This window comes from Vidua macroura, chromosome 3 (assembly GCF_024509145.1).
Source record: "Vidua macroura isolate BioBank_ID:100142 chromosome 3, ASM2450914v1, whole genome shotgun sequence".
NCBI classification, from domain to species: domain Eukaryota; kingdom Metazoa; phylum Chordata; class Aves; order Passeriformes; family Viduidae; genus Vidua; species Vidua macroura.
The window spans coordinates 4,804,493-4,816,887 of record NC_071573.1 but is presented as its reverse complement, the minus strand read 5'-3'; the positions used below and the strand labels follow the sequence as shown (position 1 = coordinate 4,816,887).

General features: G+C 45.0%; 1 protein-coding gene across 2 annotated transcripts; it reads left to right on the top strand.

The window, feature by feature from the left end:
• The first annotated feature begins 3,809 nt into the window (after window positions 1-3,809).
• Window positions 3,810-12,157, top strand: LOC128805056 (uncharacterized). 2 transcript variants are annotated; one of them, XM_053973510.1, is made up of 8 exons: window positions 3,810-3,990; window positions 5,648-5,759; window positions 6,380-6,524; window positions 7,207-7,320; window positions 7,970-8,114; window positions 8,517-8,665; window positions 9,150-9,289; window positions 10,619-12,157. In XM_053973510.1, exons 2-8 carry the CDS (start codon window positions 5,654-5,656, stop codon window positions 10,738-10,740), a joined length of 921 nt encoding a protein of 306 aa, XP_053829485.1. In that variant the 5' UTR covers window positions 3,810-3,990; window positions 5,648-5,653; the 3' UTR covers window positions 10,741-12,157. The 2 variants fall into 2 exon arrangements, with proteins under 2 accessions (XP_053829485.1, XP_053829487.1); XM_053973512.1 differs by lacking the exon at window positions 3,810-3,990 and adding an exon at window positions 4,850-4,933.
• The last annotated feature ends 238 nt before the right edge of the window (window positions 12,158-12,395 follow it).

Here is a 12,395-nt window from a genome sequence, read left to right as displayed (position 1 = left end):
GTCAATGATTTTTAGCATGGCAGCTTAAAGTCAAGTTGAAAATATGAGGGTAGTGAGTTCCTTACTTGTCTTGCTCCCTCAAATGTAGGGATATTTCCCTGCTGCCAAAGGGTGGATCTGTTCTGCTCTCCAACAATAAAAAGCAGATGATTTTCCTTCTTAAAATACCCAAAGGGGATTGCTAACACAGATCCTCTTCTCTGTGTGCCCATCCTCATGTGCAGAGCCAAATCCCATCCCTTCTAGCAGCAAGGAAAAGCAAATCCCTGGCATTGAGGGCACCCAGATTAACCCACTGCAGGATTAGGATGCTTGAGCTGTTGTTAGAAGATTAGTATATTTGGTTGTCAACACTTGCTGAACTTGGCCTGAAAATGATTTTCCAAAGAGGCCACTGCCTCGTGGGTGCCAGTTTTCCCAGCACTTTGGGAAAGCCCTGGAGTTAAAGCAAGTGGCTGTAAGGATTAAACTGGAGCACTGAGCGTGCAGAATGTCTTTAGGACTTAAACCCATCGTTGCTGCTGGTGGGGACAGAAGGCTCTAGCAGACTGATCATTATATCTGAGCTCCTGCCTTGCTGGGGAGGTGTTTCTGGAGCTTTGCTTTCTGGAGTTTCCTGCTGATGGCAGTGTGTGCCATTAGGTGGGTGAGCTGCCCACAGATGAACTTTTCTCAGCTCCTGCACAGTGCAAAATGAGTTTATTTTGAGGACAGGGCCTCCACAGGGGCATCTCTAGGTAGAAAGCAATTGGCTTCCACTTTCTGTTCTGGGACTCAGACTGTCTGTGCTCATAATGTTTTATTTCAGCTACTAGCAGGAGGATTCATGTCGAGGTTTTTTTTTAAAATATAGGATCTTCCCCTTGTCAGCAGGGCATTAATTCCAGCACAAAGTCTGCTCATGCTAGCTCATCACCTTGTAAATGCTTACATGGCTTTCCAGTGCATGGGGGAGTGACAGTGGAGCTGAGGTCCCAGTGCAACCAGTCCTGCTGTGCTGTGTGCTGGTGTCTGAGCTGCTGGTGGAGCACCTCCTGGTGCTGCAGAGAGTGTCCATGGGGAGGGATAGGCATGGTAGATCTCTCCTTCTTGAAAAGCAACTTTTTTTCCTATTTATTTTATTCTTCTGTTAAAACAAATGAGGGCTCTAAAGAGTCTAAAGACAGATCCTTTAAAGATTTTTGGTAATACAGGAGGAGCCTGTATTTTCCTCTGTTTATCCATGGAAAACTGCCTTGATGGTAAAATAACTGTGAGTTGGAAACTGTTTTTCTCTATCATGAGCCAGATGAATACAAACTTATATTTGATTCAAAGCAACTTGTCTTGAAATGTGCCAACCACTGTCATGGAGTGTCAGGGAATTGGTTCCAGTGATTTCTTTCAGCAGCATTATCTGGATTTCAAGACACATCCTCTTGTAAATATGGATTTTATCATGCTTCTCTTTGTGCATCCAAACATTAGCAGCCATTTCTTGTCTGAAATTAATATAACTGCATTTGCCACTCCTGTGACAATATAATTTTATTTCCTCAACAGGCCAGCAAAGATATTCAAACCCACATCTAAGAAATAAGCCTAAAAGTCCTCTCAGAGAAGATACACTTTAGAAAGGTAAGGCCTTTCCATGAAAGCTTCCTTTGAGTTTAACTCTAATGTCTTAAAGCTATAGCTGTCCTGAGCATTCCCAAAAGTGGGAATCTGTGCGGCCTAGTGAAGCAAGAGGCATTCAATTTTAATAACTCTATAAACACTAAGTACATTGCTCTGTATTTTATGAACATACCTGAGGGGATTTTTGTAGAGCTGCATGATAAAATAATTTTGAATATTTTATCCAAGGCCTGTGTTGTGATTTATTCTGAAAAAAAACCCAAAACCTTCTGAAACCCAGAATGTGGGCCTTAAATTTCTGCCTAGATTACAGGGTGGGGCCAGAAGACAAGGCCACCACTGTGGTGGCATTGCTTCCACTTGTCTCACTGCAACAAAAGATGCATTCTGGAAAAACCAGCAAGAACATGGGACAGCAAGGTGTGTGTGTGTGTGAGTGTATTTTGGTTCTTCCACTTGTCCAATGTTTTCTGCATGCAGAACTTTCCCTAGATTTAGGTCAGCATGGACCTGGCTGATCAGCTGTGCCTAATGGGCACATGTTTGATAAAGTGGCCTGTATTCAGTGAAGAATTTGTTGGGTGTTAGAAAATGTAATGTCTGACATCATGCTGAGGTCATTTGGGCTGTCTGATGAGTAAAGACATATATATGCCTATACACACTAGATATGTATAAGAGGGCCATAAATAAGACATGCTCCAGAGTGGAAAAAGGGGAATTGTAGATTTTAATCTACTAGGAGGAGGGGCCATACAGTGTTTGTAGTGGTTCTGCTTGTACTTCAGCTCATGCTTGCTGCAACAAGGGCTTGCAAACTTGTGACTTGAAGGCAGTTTCTAGGACATGGGCAGAATCACTGTGTACATATCTGGGGGGGTTCAAAAAGTGAAAAAGGGAGAGAAAAATGCCAATGCCACCATGCTGTGAGCTCATGGCTCCTTCTTCAAGGAACACACTATGCACAAGCAGCTCTTGTTTTTGATCCATGTGTAGAGCACAACATGTTATCTGGCTAATAAGAAATAATCATACTTAAACCACTGGTTTCCACATCAGAATACCTCCAAAGGGTGGACCTCAGAATGCCTTCAAAGGGTGGACCTCACATCTACACTGATAAATAGACAGCAACAGTGCTGGCTGGATGCCCTGCACTTCCCACGGCTGGCAAATCCCTGTTCAGATAGGCTTTCCTCCCCTATCTCAGTGGCCAAGGAATCTCCAGCTGGGTTAATTCCCACTCCCATGATGTTCTTTCCAATGGGTGAAGATAGGTGCTAGTTAATTCACTGCCTTTATATTTGACATGGGGCAGTTCCCAGCCAGACTGTCTGCTTGGTAAGCACTGTGGCTGCACAAGGTAAATAACATTTTGATGCTGAAGAATATTTTAAATTGGCTGTAAAATTAAAATTTAAGAGGAAAAAAGCAGAAATATAAAATGAAAGGACTGGATGTGGTGAGACTGCGGTTCTGTAGCAGACAGAAGGTGCAGGTGGAGACTGATCAGCTTGCATGGCTTGCATTGCTTCTGTGGGGTGGGCTTGCACTGGGGGCAGGAGCCTTTTCTATATCAAAGGACAAAAATTTACTCGTGACCCAATCTCCATCTGGGGCTGTAGGAAGATCTGAAGATGCTCACAGGATCAAGACTATGGATCTATGTTGTATATGGTTAGACTGGATCTTAGAGTTCTTTTCCAAACTAAACTTTTCTGTTGTTCTCTGTGTTCACCTCTGGAAATGTTTAAGGCCAGGCTGGATGGGGCTTTGAGTAACCTGGTCTAGTGGGAGGTGTCCCTGCCCATACCAGGAGGGTTGTTGGAGTCCCATGATCTTTCCAATTCAAACCATTTTTATCTCCATCTTGCCCAAACCCCAAATCTAGTCTGTTTCTCCAGCATCCCCTGCCAGCATTTCCCGCTCAGGAGCTCTAAGATTTTGAAATGCAGTATTTTGCATTAATTGCTCAGTTTCCCTCCTCCTGGCAGGGATGGGGAAGGACAAAGCAGGCAAGAGCCCAGAGCATGCACTCATTAGCTTCTGTCTGCCAACAAGTTGGGAACATGCAATGTTATACGAAATGTCTGGCTGTTATAAAAGGCTTTGGTTAAGTAATCACATTTCTCTTGCATAAGTGCTTGTTTTTGGGAGGCTTTAGCCAATTGGAGGCTGCAGCAGCACACAGACAGAAAGTATGTCTGACTTCTGTGAGTTTTTATTTTTCCTTTAATAATAATAAGTGATTATTAATCTGCCGGGAGCTGTATGAAACCTCTTTAGTTAAGGTTAGGAGGCGGAGACTCCCCAGCGCTGCTTATAGCTGAACCACAGCTGTAAAACGCTGCCATAAAGCCTGTGTGGATTCCTGTGAGTAATATTTCTGATTCTTCTCATGGGTGTTTGTGACTGGAGACTGCAGGCAGGAAATGTTGCAGAAGTTTATTGCAAGCAGTAAGTTAGAGGGAGGCAGGAGGTGAGAGACACTAGTGAAACTATTGACCTGTTTAATAAGGCTGTCCTCCTGGACTTCTGTAAGCAAACATGGATTTCTCTGAAGCTGTGCAATCAAGGCTCTTCCAAATATGCTAATGAAAAAGAAATGTGATGCTGAAGTCAACTACAGGACTGTGGGAGGTCAGAGTTTTGGCCTGAGAGATCACAGGACCATCTAGTCCCATGTACTGGTTTGGAGCAGGCAAATGTCCTGTTCTTATATTATTTCCTTGATCATTGACAAGTGTACAGTGATATTTTTCTTCTATGTTTTCATGGCCTTCAGAAATCTGCATGTCAGTTATTTCCTGAGCCAGAAATGATATCTCTAATAGTACCATGCAACAGTACAACACAATAGTACAATAGTGGATTTTTCTTTTCAGAATTTGCTAATCCAGTGTATCTGTTGAAGACAACACGTTGTTCTGTGATTTGACTGACATAAATCTAGTTGGGATTTCATATCTTGCAGTCTTCCACATAGGATTTTAATTTTTATTTTTTAAAATGGTGGTTTTTTTCTGTTAAGATAGAACTGAAAAGGAAAAAAACATGTATAGATTCACAGGAAACAGAACCTCCCTTCCCACTTCCTTGTGACGTGTCTGGATGCAGCGCGTTCTGTGAACAAAGGCTGGAACTATAAAACAATCCACTGAAGTGGGAACTGGAATTTATTGTTCGAGACTGAGCAATGTGAAACAACTCAGTTGTTACTCCTGCCAGCCCTGGAGAGCATTGAAGTGCCACTGTAGAGAGAGAGCAGCTCAAGTGCTGAGCTGTGAGGAGAAATAAAGCTCTTGCCTATAGCTGGGTGCGTGTGTGTTCCTCGTAGAGGTGGCACTGAACATTTCTGGCATAGAAAAAATGCTGGACTAGTGGAAATCTCTTGGGAAAGCTCAATTCACTACTTACTAACTTTGAAAAATTGTAGAATGTGGATTTTATAGTCTATAAAGTTCTTGAGACATGCTAAAGCATTTAAAGCTTATTTGCAGCCGATAGATGAAGAGGTAATACCACCATGAAAGGAAGTTAATTTGTCAGAGTTATAGGATTAGAGAGGTAATTCTGAGAAGTTTTGTTGAACTAAAAGGCACTTGGCTGCAAAGTGAAGGCTTCAACATTTTCATGTTTGCTTCCTAGAGTGGGCAAAATTGATAAGCCTGTTTGCTTCAGTAAAACTGCAACAGTGATGCCAGATAAGCTGATTTTGTGGGCTAATTATTTAGGCCTTTGTGAAAACCTTAGGCAGACCTAAGTTATGGCTCTTGCAATGGAGGGTGGCAGAGCAGGTGGCTCTCCCAAGGCTTCCCATTTCCATTCTGCAACCTCATGAGAGCTCATCAAAGAAAGATGCTCCTAGCCCATGCAAAAAGGCCTTTTCAGTTCTAATGAAAACTCCACAAATGAAAGTTGGCAGTTAAAATATGTCAATTTACAGCATTATTTCTAAAACAGTCTCTGGGATGTGGAAGAAATCAGACTTCCTTTAGGATAAGCCAACAATATCTCTAATGTGTTTCAGAGCAAGATGGATGCTCTACATAAGTTGAAGATTTTGGTGATGTTTCTGTCTCTGGCTACTTTCACAGTCATGGTGATAATGAATGCTGGAAATGCCACTGGGACTTTCAAAGGTAATGCAAGCAGATTGTCCTCATTCAGAGGTGGGTTTCATGCTTGGCATCATGCAATGATACAAGGTGGCTTAGATGGGATAGATGTGTTTGCTGCCTCATCAACTCTCCAAACACACCTTGTTCTGTGAAAGGTGGGAGTAGCTGGTGCATCCTCCAGGTTTACAGCCAAATGCCTGAACCCTGCCCAGTCCCTTGAAATCCAGGTAAATGTCCCCACTGGAGCTAGTGGTTGTTGGAAGGCAGTCTTTGCACACCCTGGTATCCCTGGTGGAAGAGGTTGAGGATGCTGCTGTGGGTTTGCAGACGTCAGTGGTGCTGCATTTGAACACTGCCTGGCTGAATCTGCCAGGAGCTGCCATCATGCCATCCTCTGCATTACACAGACAGCTCTTTTTCCTGGTTCTGTGTAAGAGGGAAGGTGCACAGTGTTCCAAATAAGGGACAGTGATCCCATAATGGATGTCTAAACCAACTGCAGCACGTGGCTGGTTTGCAACAAGGGCGTGCTCTCATCATCCTTGAACCCACTGAGGCAAGGAGGAAGGTTGAGGAAAATCAGCAGTCTTTCCCCATTCTCTGGATGCAATAACACTTTTGCCTGCAACAACATTCCACAGGTCTGTTCAGGACAACCCCTGGAAACATCTCAGCCAAGTACAGCACGGATTTCACACCAGCTGGCTGGACTTTCCTCATCTGGAATGTCATCTACGCCTGGCAGCTCGCCTGGCTTCTCTATGCCTTGTCAGGGATCTGTCGAAGGTATTTCCCCTATTTATTCTTTACAGTATAAATGAGAAGGGACAGTGACTCTTCCCTTTTGGAGAAGCTCAGTCTCTTACCTTCCTTTCAGGGGTTTCTAGCAAACCCATTGCCATCTGTCTTGACCTGACATGTTGAAGCTCTGTGGCTGGAGCATCTCTTATGTCCAGCATCCAAATCTGGGAAGCAGTTTGGAGCTGTAAATTAACTCCTCTGAAGTGTGGGCAGGTATCAAAGTGTGTAAACTCCTCTATGAGGCCTCATTTCCAGTTCCTTGTTTCCCAGATTCAGGGAATCGGACAGATTTACTCAGTACCTGCACTTACCCCCTGCTAGAGGCAGAGAATCCACAAGGGCAAAATTAATGGATTACAGAGCTAATGTTTTGAGTTTACTTTCTGTTAGAGGTCAAACAACCAGCACTGGGGAGCCTCTTGGTTTGTTGAACTGGACTGGAAAATTTTCCTGGGGCTACGAGATCAATAACTGCCTGACAGGGAAGGCCACAGGTTTTTCTGTATTGTATCAGAGAAGGACACAGAGGAGAAATAGTCTGATTTAAGCCAAAATCTTTAATTCCAATGTAAAGTCCCTCCTAATACAAGGAAAATGAGGCCAGAAAGGTTTGTTTGGTCAATGCAGGCATTGTTCTCCTCTCTCCATACCCACTTTTTCCTGGCAGGAATGAACTTGGATATGTCTTCATAAAGCCAGACTTGCTGCCAATACCTTTTTATGTGGCGTGGTGTCTGAATAATGGCCTCAATGTTGGATGGCTCTTTCTGTGGGACCGAGAGTAAGTTGTCTTCTGTTACAAATACTTTCTAACACTCTTGATGGGATTGCCCCAGTAGTTAGTTTTGGGGTTTTTTGTTTTTGTTTTTGTTTTTGTTTTTTTTGGTTTGGTTTGGTTTGGTTTTTTTAATGTTTTTTTTTCCTCTGTGTGTGAACACTTAACCACACCTGTAAAACTCTATGCCAGGCTTTGACAAAATGTAGCCTTCATAAAAATCTGGGGGTTTTGCATTATGGTGTCATCTTGCCCATGAAACAGATTGGTCCTTGAAGTCTAAGATCTCCTCAAAGCTGTTGTTCTACATTTTTACCTCCATAGGTAAGCCAGGAGCCATGCCCCTCTTCATTAATGCAGTTAAGCTCCTTGCCTTGGATTGTTTCCATAATGATGGTCACATTAAGGGCTTATGAGAGCACCACTGTCAAGAGGTGAAGAAATCATTTGCAGTCAGGAAAACAACTTCATGATTAACAGAGTAAAACTGCAACAGGAATATGTCAAGATGTGGGCTATGCAGTGATTACCTTTATTAAAGGCCAATCAACTTAGAGCCAGTAAAGGCCAAACGCTAAAGCTACAAATTAGGGCATTGTGACACCACTGAGAAAAATGTGATGTCTACTGTGTGTGTACATGTCCTTTGTCCTAGATACCTCCTTCCAGCCCTGGTGTTCCTGGCAGTCCTGTCTCTTACCACCTGTGCCTGCCTGTTTGTTTCCCACCGAGCCTTGAGCATCCATTCCTCGTGGTTTGTGAAGGCTCACAAAGCCGAGCTCTGGCTCATCCGCATTCTGGTAGGTGGCTTTTGAGAAGTTGGGCTGTGGGTAAATGGTAAATAGAAACAACCTCGCTGGAGGGATCAAGAGTGAAAGATCCAGTGGCAGAACACAGCTAAGGAAAGATTTCTGCCCTGCACAAAAAAAGTTCCTAGCAACCCTTCTGGAAAGGCATCTACGTCTCTCGGCACAAACTGGGAGTGGGCTCTGTTCTTGGCCCTTCCTGGAACATCAGTGTAACACAAAGCTGGGCTGGATCTCTGGAGCCCCTCGGGACTCCAAGGCTTCACCTTTTCTCTGTGTTGAGGGACTTTTCCTGCAGCTGGGTCCAGAAGTCTTGCTTAACTGCACCGGGGCCTAGGGGCCACCAAAGACAAGCAGAGTGTGTCACTCTTGTCCTCTTGCTGTGCTGCGGGGCAGGTGCAGAACGGGCTGGCACTGTACGTGACGTGGACCAGCATCGCCACGCTGCTCAACTTCGCCGTCGTGCTGATCTACAAGTGGAACGTGCCCAATGAGAAAGCAACCACTGCTTCCCTGAGCATCCTGGCTCTCAGCCTGGTGATATGGTCAGCAACCCCAAGGGTCCCCACTGAGCCTCAGAAGCTCCTTCCACGTGTCACCAGTGGTGACCAGCTGTTCCAATTCACTCATCACTTGTGCCTCTCCCAACAGCGAGTACAAAGGCCTCTGTTATAATTCATGGCAGATGAGCTGGGAGTCTGGGCAGAGCTTTTATCCCCTGACCTCAGAAATGCCAATAAGTATTATGGGCCAGGAACATGTTTTTGTGACTTGCATGAGCCCAACCTGCCTTAGGTTTACAGCTGAAGGTGTGATACAGAAACCATATGAAACAAGGCTTTATTCTTCCCTAAAGTTACCTTAAATAAATTATTTATGAATGTTTTGAATATTATTAAATGAAACATTTTGGTCTCTTGTCCCAGCCGGCCCACCAAACCCCCCCATTCTCTGTCTAATTCCTTTCTTAGGGAATGGAAAACAAAATACAGAGAAAATTCTTACTTTGGTCACTCTTTTTCTTCACAGGTTTTATCTAGAAAACTACTATCTTGACAAGTATGTCCGCTATAACCTCACAGTCTACCCAGTGGTCATAGCAGCTCTGACAGGCAGCGCGTGCGGGAACGGCTCGTTTTCATCCCCGCTGACCAACGACGTTTTTATAGGTGAATCTCTCCAGCTCCTGTAAAAGAAGGGCTGTAAACACTTCACATCCTTCTTCTGACTTGCCACATGAAAAGCACTATTTGTGAAAAGCAGAACTAGGGATGTATTTGAAGGTATTTGTTTTGCTAAGGAAAGAGCAGAGCAGAAATCATTGCCCATGAGCCTCGGGGCTGAACCCAAACCTTGTGTTGTCTCAAGTTCACTTCCCAGTGCAATGTGTTTGTCCTGCAATCCTCCAGCACCCACTTGGCTCCTCCAGCAGCTCCATCTGACGTAGGGCAGGAGAGGAAAAGCAGGGCTGGGATGAAGGCTGTGGATTTCCATTTGCCCTGTATTGTTGGGCATATTGGAGCAGTGCATGAGCACTGCTGAGAGGGTTCAGATGCTCCTCTCCTATGCAGAGCTCAGGCTAGCCTTAACAAGTTTTCCTGGGATTATCTGGTTGCTGCCAGCCACTGTAGCAGAGTTGAGTGTAGTCATCCGTGGTAAAAGGGCTTAAGCTGTCCAAATTCTGTACAATCACAGTCTGGCAGAAGCTGCACCATTATGAGCAGTTTTGTGCTGGCATGAAAGGCACTGAGCTGTGTGAACTCCGAATCCTGCTGAAACAGTTTGAGATGCCTATTCCCACCACGGGGTCAGCAGAAGGGAGCATGTTCCCACCCTTCAGCCTTCCCACTGCCACAAACCAGTGGCTCAAGCTAAATTCTGGACTGGCATCACCACTGGAGCTGCTCCAGTACAGTTCCCTTTGCTGTAAGTGCAGCTGGAGCCTGGTCGTGTCTGAAAGCAGCCAGCAGGACTTGGCAAAGCTTGTCTGCCACGGCCACAGGGGCACTGGAAGCTCATCTCCAGGTGGTTGTGGCCACCAGGAGCATGGAGGTGTGTGTGGTCTCTGGCAGGCAGCTCTGTTCCTGCAGTAGGTACCAGCAAAACTTCTTTCTTACCAGCAAATTTCTTACCAGCAAAACTTCATTCTTAGTGGTTCAGCTTGTTTGGCTGGTAGGACGAGAATGTGCTTTTCCCAAACTAGTACATGTTTCTTTATATAGTTCAACTATTCTTGGAGTATTTTGTTAATGTAATGTATTTTAACTTCCTGTGTCCAGGAAGCCTCCCCCTTTTTAGACATTCCTTGAACTGGAAGCATTGGGCAAGTTTCATTGTATAGCAGTAAAACTCTGAGAGATACAACTCTGGGGGTAATAGATCCTGTGGACTGTGGTTTTTTTCTCTTTCCCTGAATACCCCTGTTCTGGGAGCTAAAGTATGACAAGAGGAACTGTCTTTTTTTTATGCTCTAACATGGCTCTGTGTTTTTTCCCCAGTTGTTCTGCTGGCACTGACGTGCTTGATCTTTGTTGTTCGGCTGGGACTGGTCACGTGGAGACACTGGAAGAGACCACTGGAAGCATCAGAACCCCGAGGTCCATCAGGCACAGTGGCCTGAGACCTCTGTCACCTTGTGGCTGACACCTGAAAGGGAGAAAAAAGAATTGGGCATGTGCTGGTCCTTCCTTCCTGTATCCATTCCCTCTCTTATTCTTCATTCCAAATGCAGATGTCTTGTGTCTGCAAATGTGTCTTAATCCCACATTCTCTCAGATCAGCTACTCACAACCCTGTCTTGACTTCCTTTGGTTTTATCCTGGAAAAGTTCAGGAAAAGGTCCTGAGCAGCGCTGTGCACCTTTGTGATGCCTGGGCTGTGGCTCTCTTCTCCTGCCAGTGCAAGGAGGGCTGCCAACAGGCACCCAGCAGGCTTGCACACACAGTTGTTCCTATTCTTTTCCTTGGTAGCTCACTTTCTTTGAAGTGCAGATCCAAGTGAACTGTCCCTGGGGTTCCAGGGGAGCAGTGGGAGGGCTGTCATTCCCTTGGCCATCGGTGCTGAGCATCCTCAAGCCCTGGTGCTGTCAGCAGATCTCCTGCAGGCAGCCACTGCTCCTTTTCCTGCTTCTCTTCAGCATGACAAGAACAGGTACTACAGTTTGATATCTGCCTTTGCAGTGTCAGCTCTGCTGTTTGATATTCAAGGGGGCAGGGGGAGTGACTGAAGATTTCTGACACAAATGTGTTGCCTTTCCCTGAGCTGTGCACAGCTTGGGCTGTCTCTCACTGGGGGAGGGTTTGTGGCTACTCTGGAAGGAGGTTGGATGGTCCCTGATCTGGGCTGAAGCCTGATGCTTCAAAGGAAGCCTGTTAAAAAAAAAAAAAAAAAGAAAAATGGAACCGGTAAAGCGAGTTCATCCTGGATCAGTGCCTTCTCATGTGGCTTCACCACTTCTGAGCTGGGATTAGGAAGCCTAAAACTGGATTGACTGAATTTTTGGACCATTGCCTTTCCTTCCTGTGCCTAATCGAGAGCTGGTGGTGCCTCACAGGTATCTGGAAAGTCTTTGCACCAGGAAGGTGCTTTCAGTGCATCTTGCAGGATTATTAACAAAGCCAAATTCTAAAATAACGTGCTGTTGTTTACATTTAGCAAAAACCAAAAGCAGTGTAATGCAACCCCTCTCATCATTCTGGTGTGGGTTTTTTTTGTTTGTTTGTTTGTTTTTGTTTTTTTTTTTTTTTTAATTTTCAAATAAATCAGCTAATTCTACCACTCTGCCACTCACTCTGTAAATCATCTAAAGCAACTGTCCTGCCTCACTCATGCTCAGGGTTCCAGAGTGACTCTGGTCCCTTGCTGGAATCTCATGGATGTAGCTGCTTCCACTGATGATCAGCCTTGGAGGTGAAGAGCTGGAGGATGTAGATTGCTAGGTATGATTTTAACTCCTTTGACCAGCACACTGTTCATTAAGTTTCTATTTTATAGGCTCTGCCTCCCAAGATCTCAGCTAATAAATTCCCAGCAGCCTCTCCCTAAGCTGCCTTCTTTAATACAGGGGTATTAAATCCACTGGCATGGGGATTAAGGGGTCCAGGCAAGGTGAGGAGCTGCTGTGAGGCTGTGCAGCAGTTCATGCATGGGAAGGTTTTGCAGCCTCCCCAGCAAGAGCACTGCAAACAGCTCCTGAGCCAGGGCAGCTGCACTGCTTTTCCACAGGCCATTAAAAAATGCCTTCAGGAGGTTTCTTGGTGTCTGTACCTCATTTCT

Excerpts from the sequence above, each read along its gene's own strand:
- LOC128805056 (XM_053973510.1), top strand. The coding sequence starts at position 5,654 with ATGGATGCTCTACATAAGTTGAAGATTTTGGTGATGTTTCTGTCTCTG. Across the intron at positions 5,760-6,379 it reads TGCCACTGGGACTTTCAAAG|GTCTGTTCAGGACAACCCCT; the intron begins GTAATGCAAGCA and ends AACATTCCACAG. Across the intron at positions 6,525-7,206 it reads TTGTCAGGGATCTGTCGAAG|GAATGAACTTGGATATGTCT; the intron begins GTATTTCCCCTA and ends TTTTCCTGGCAG.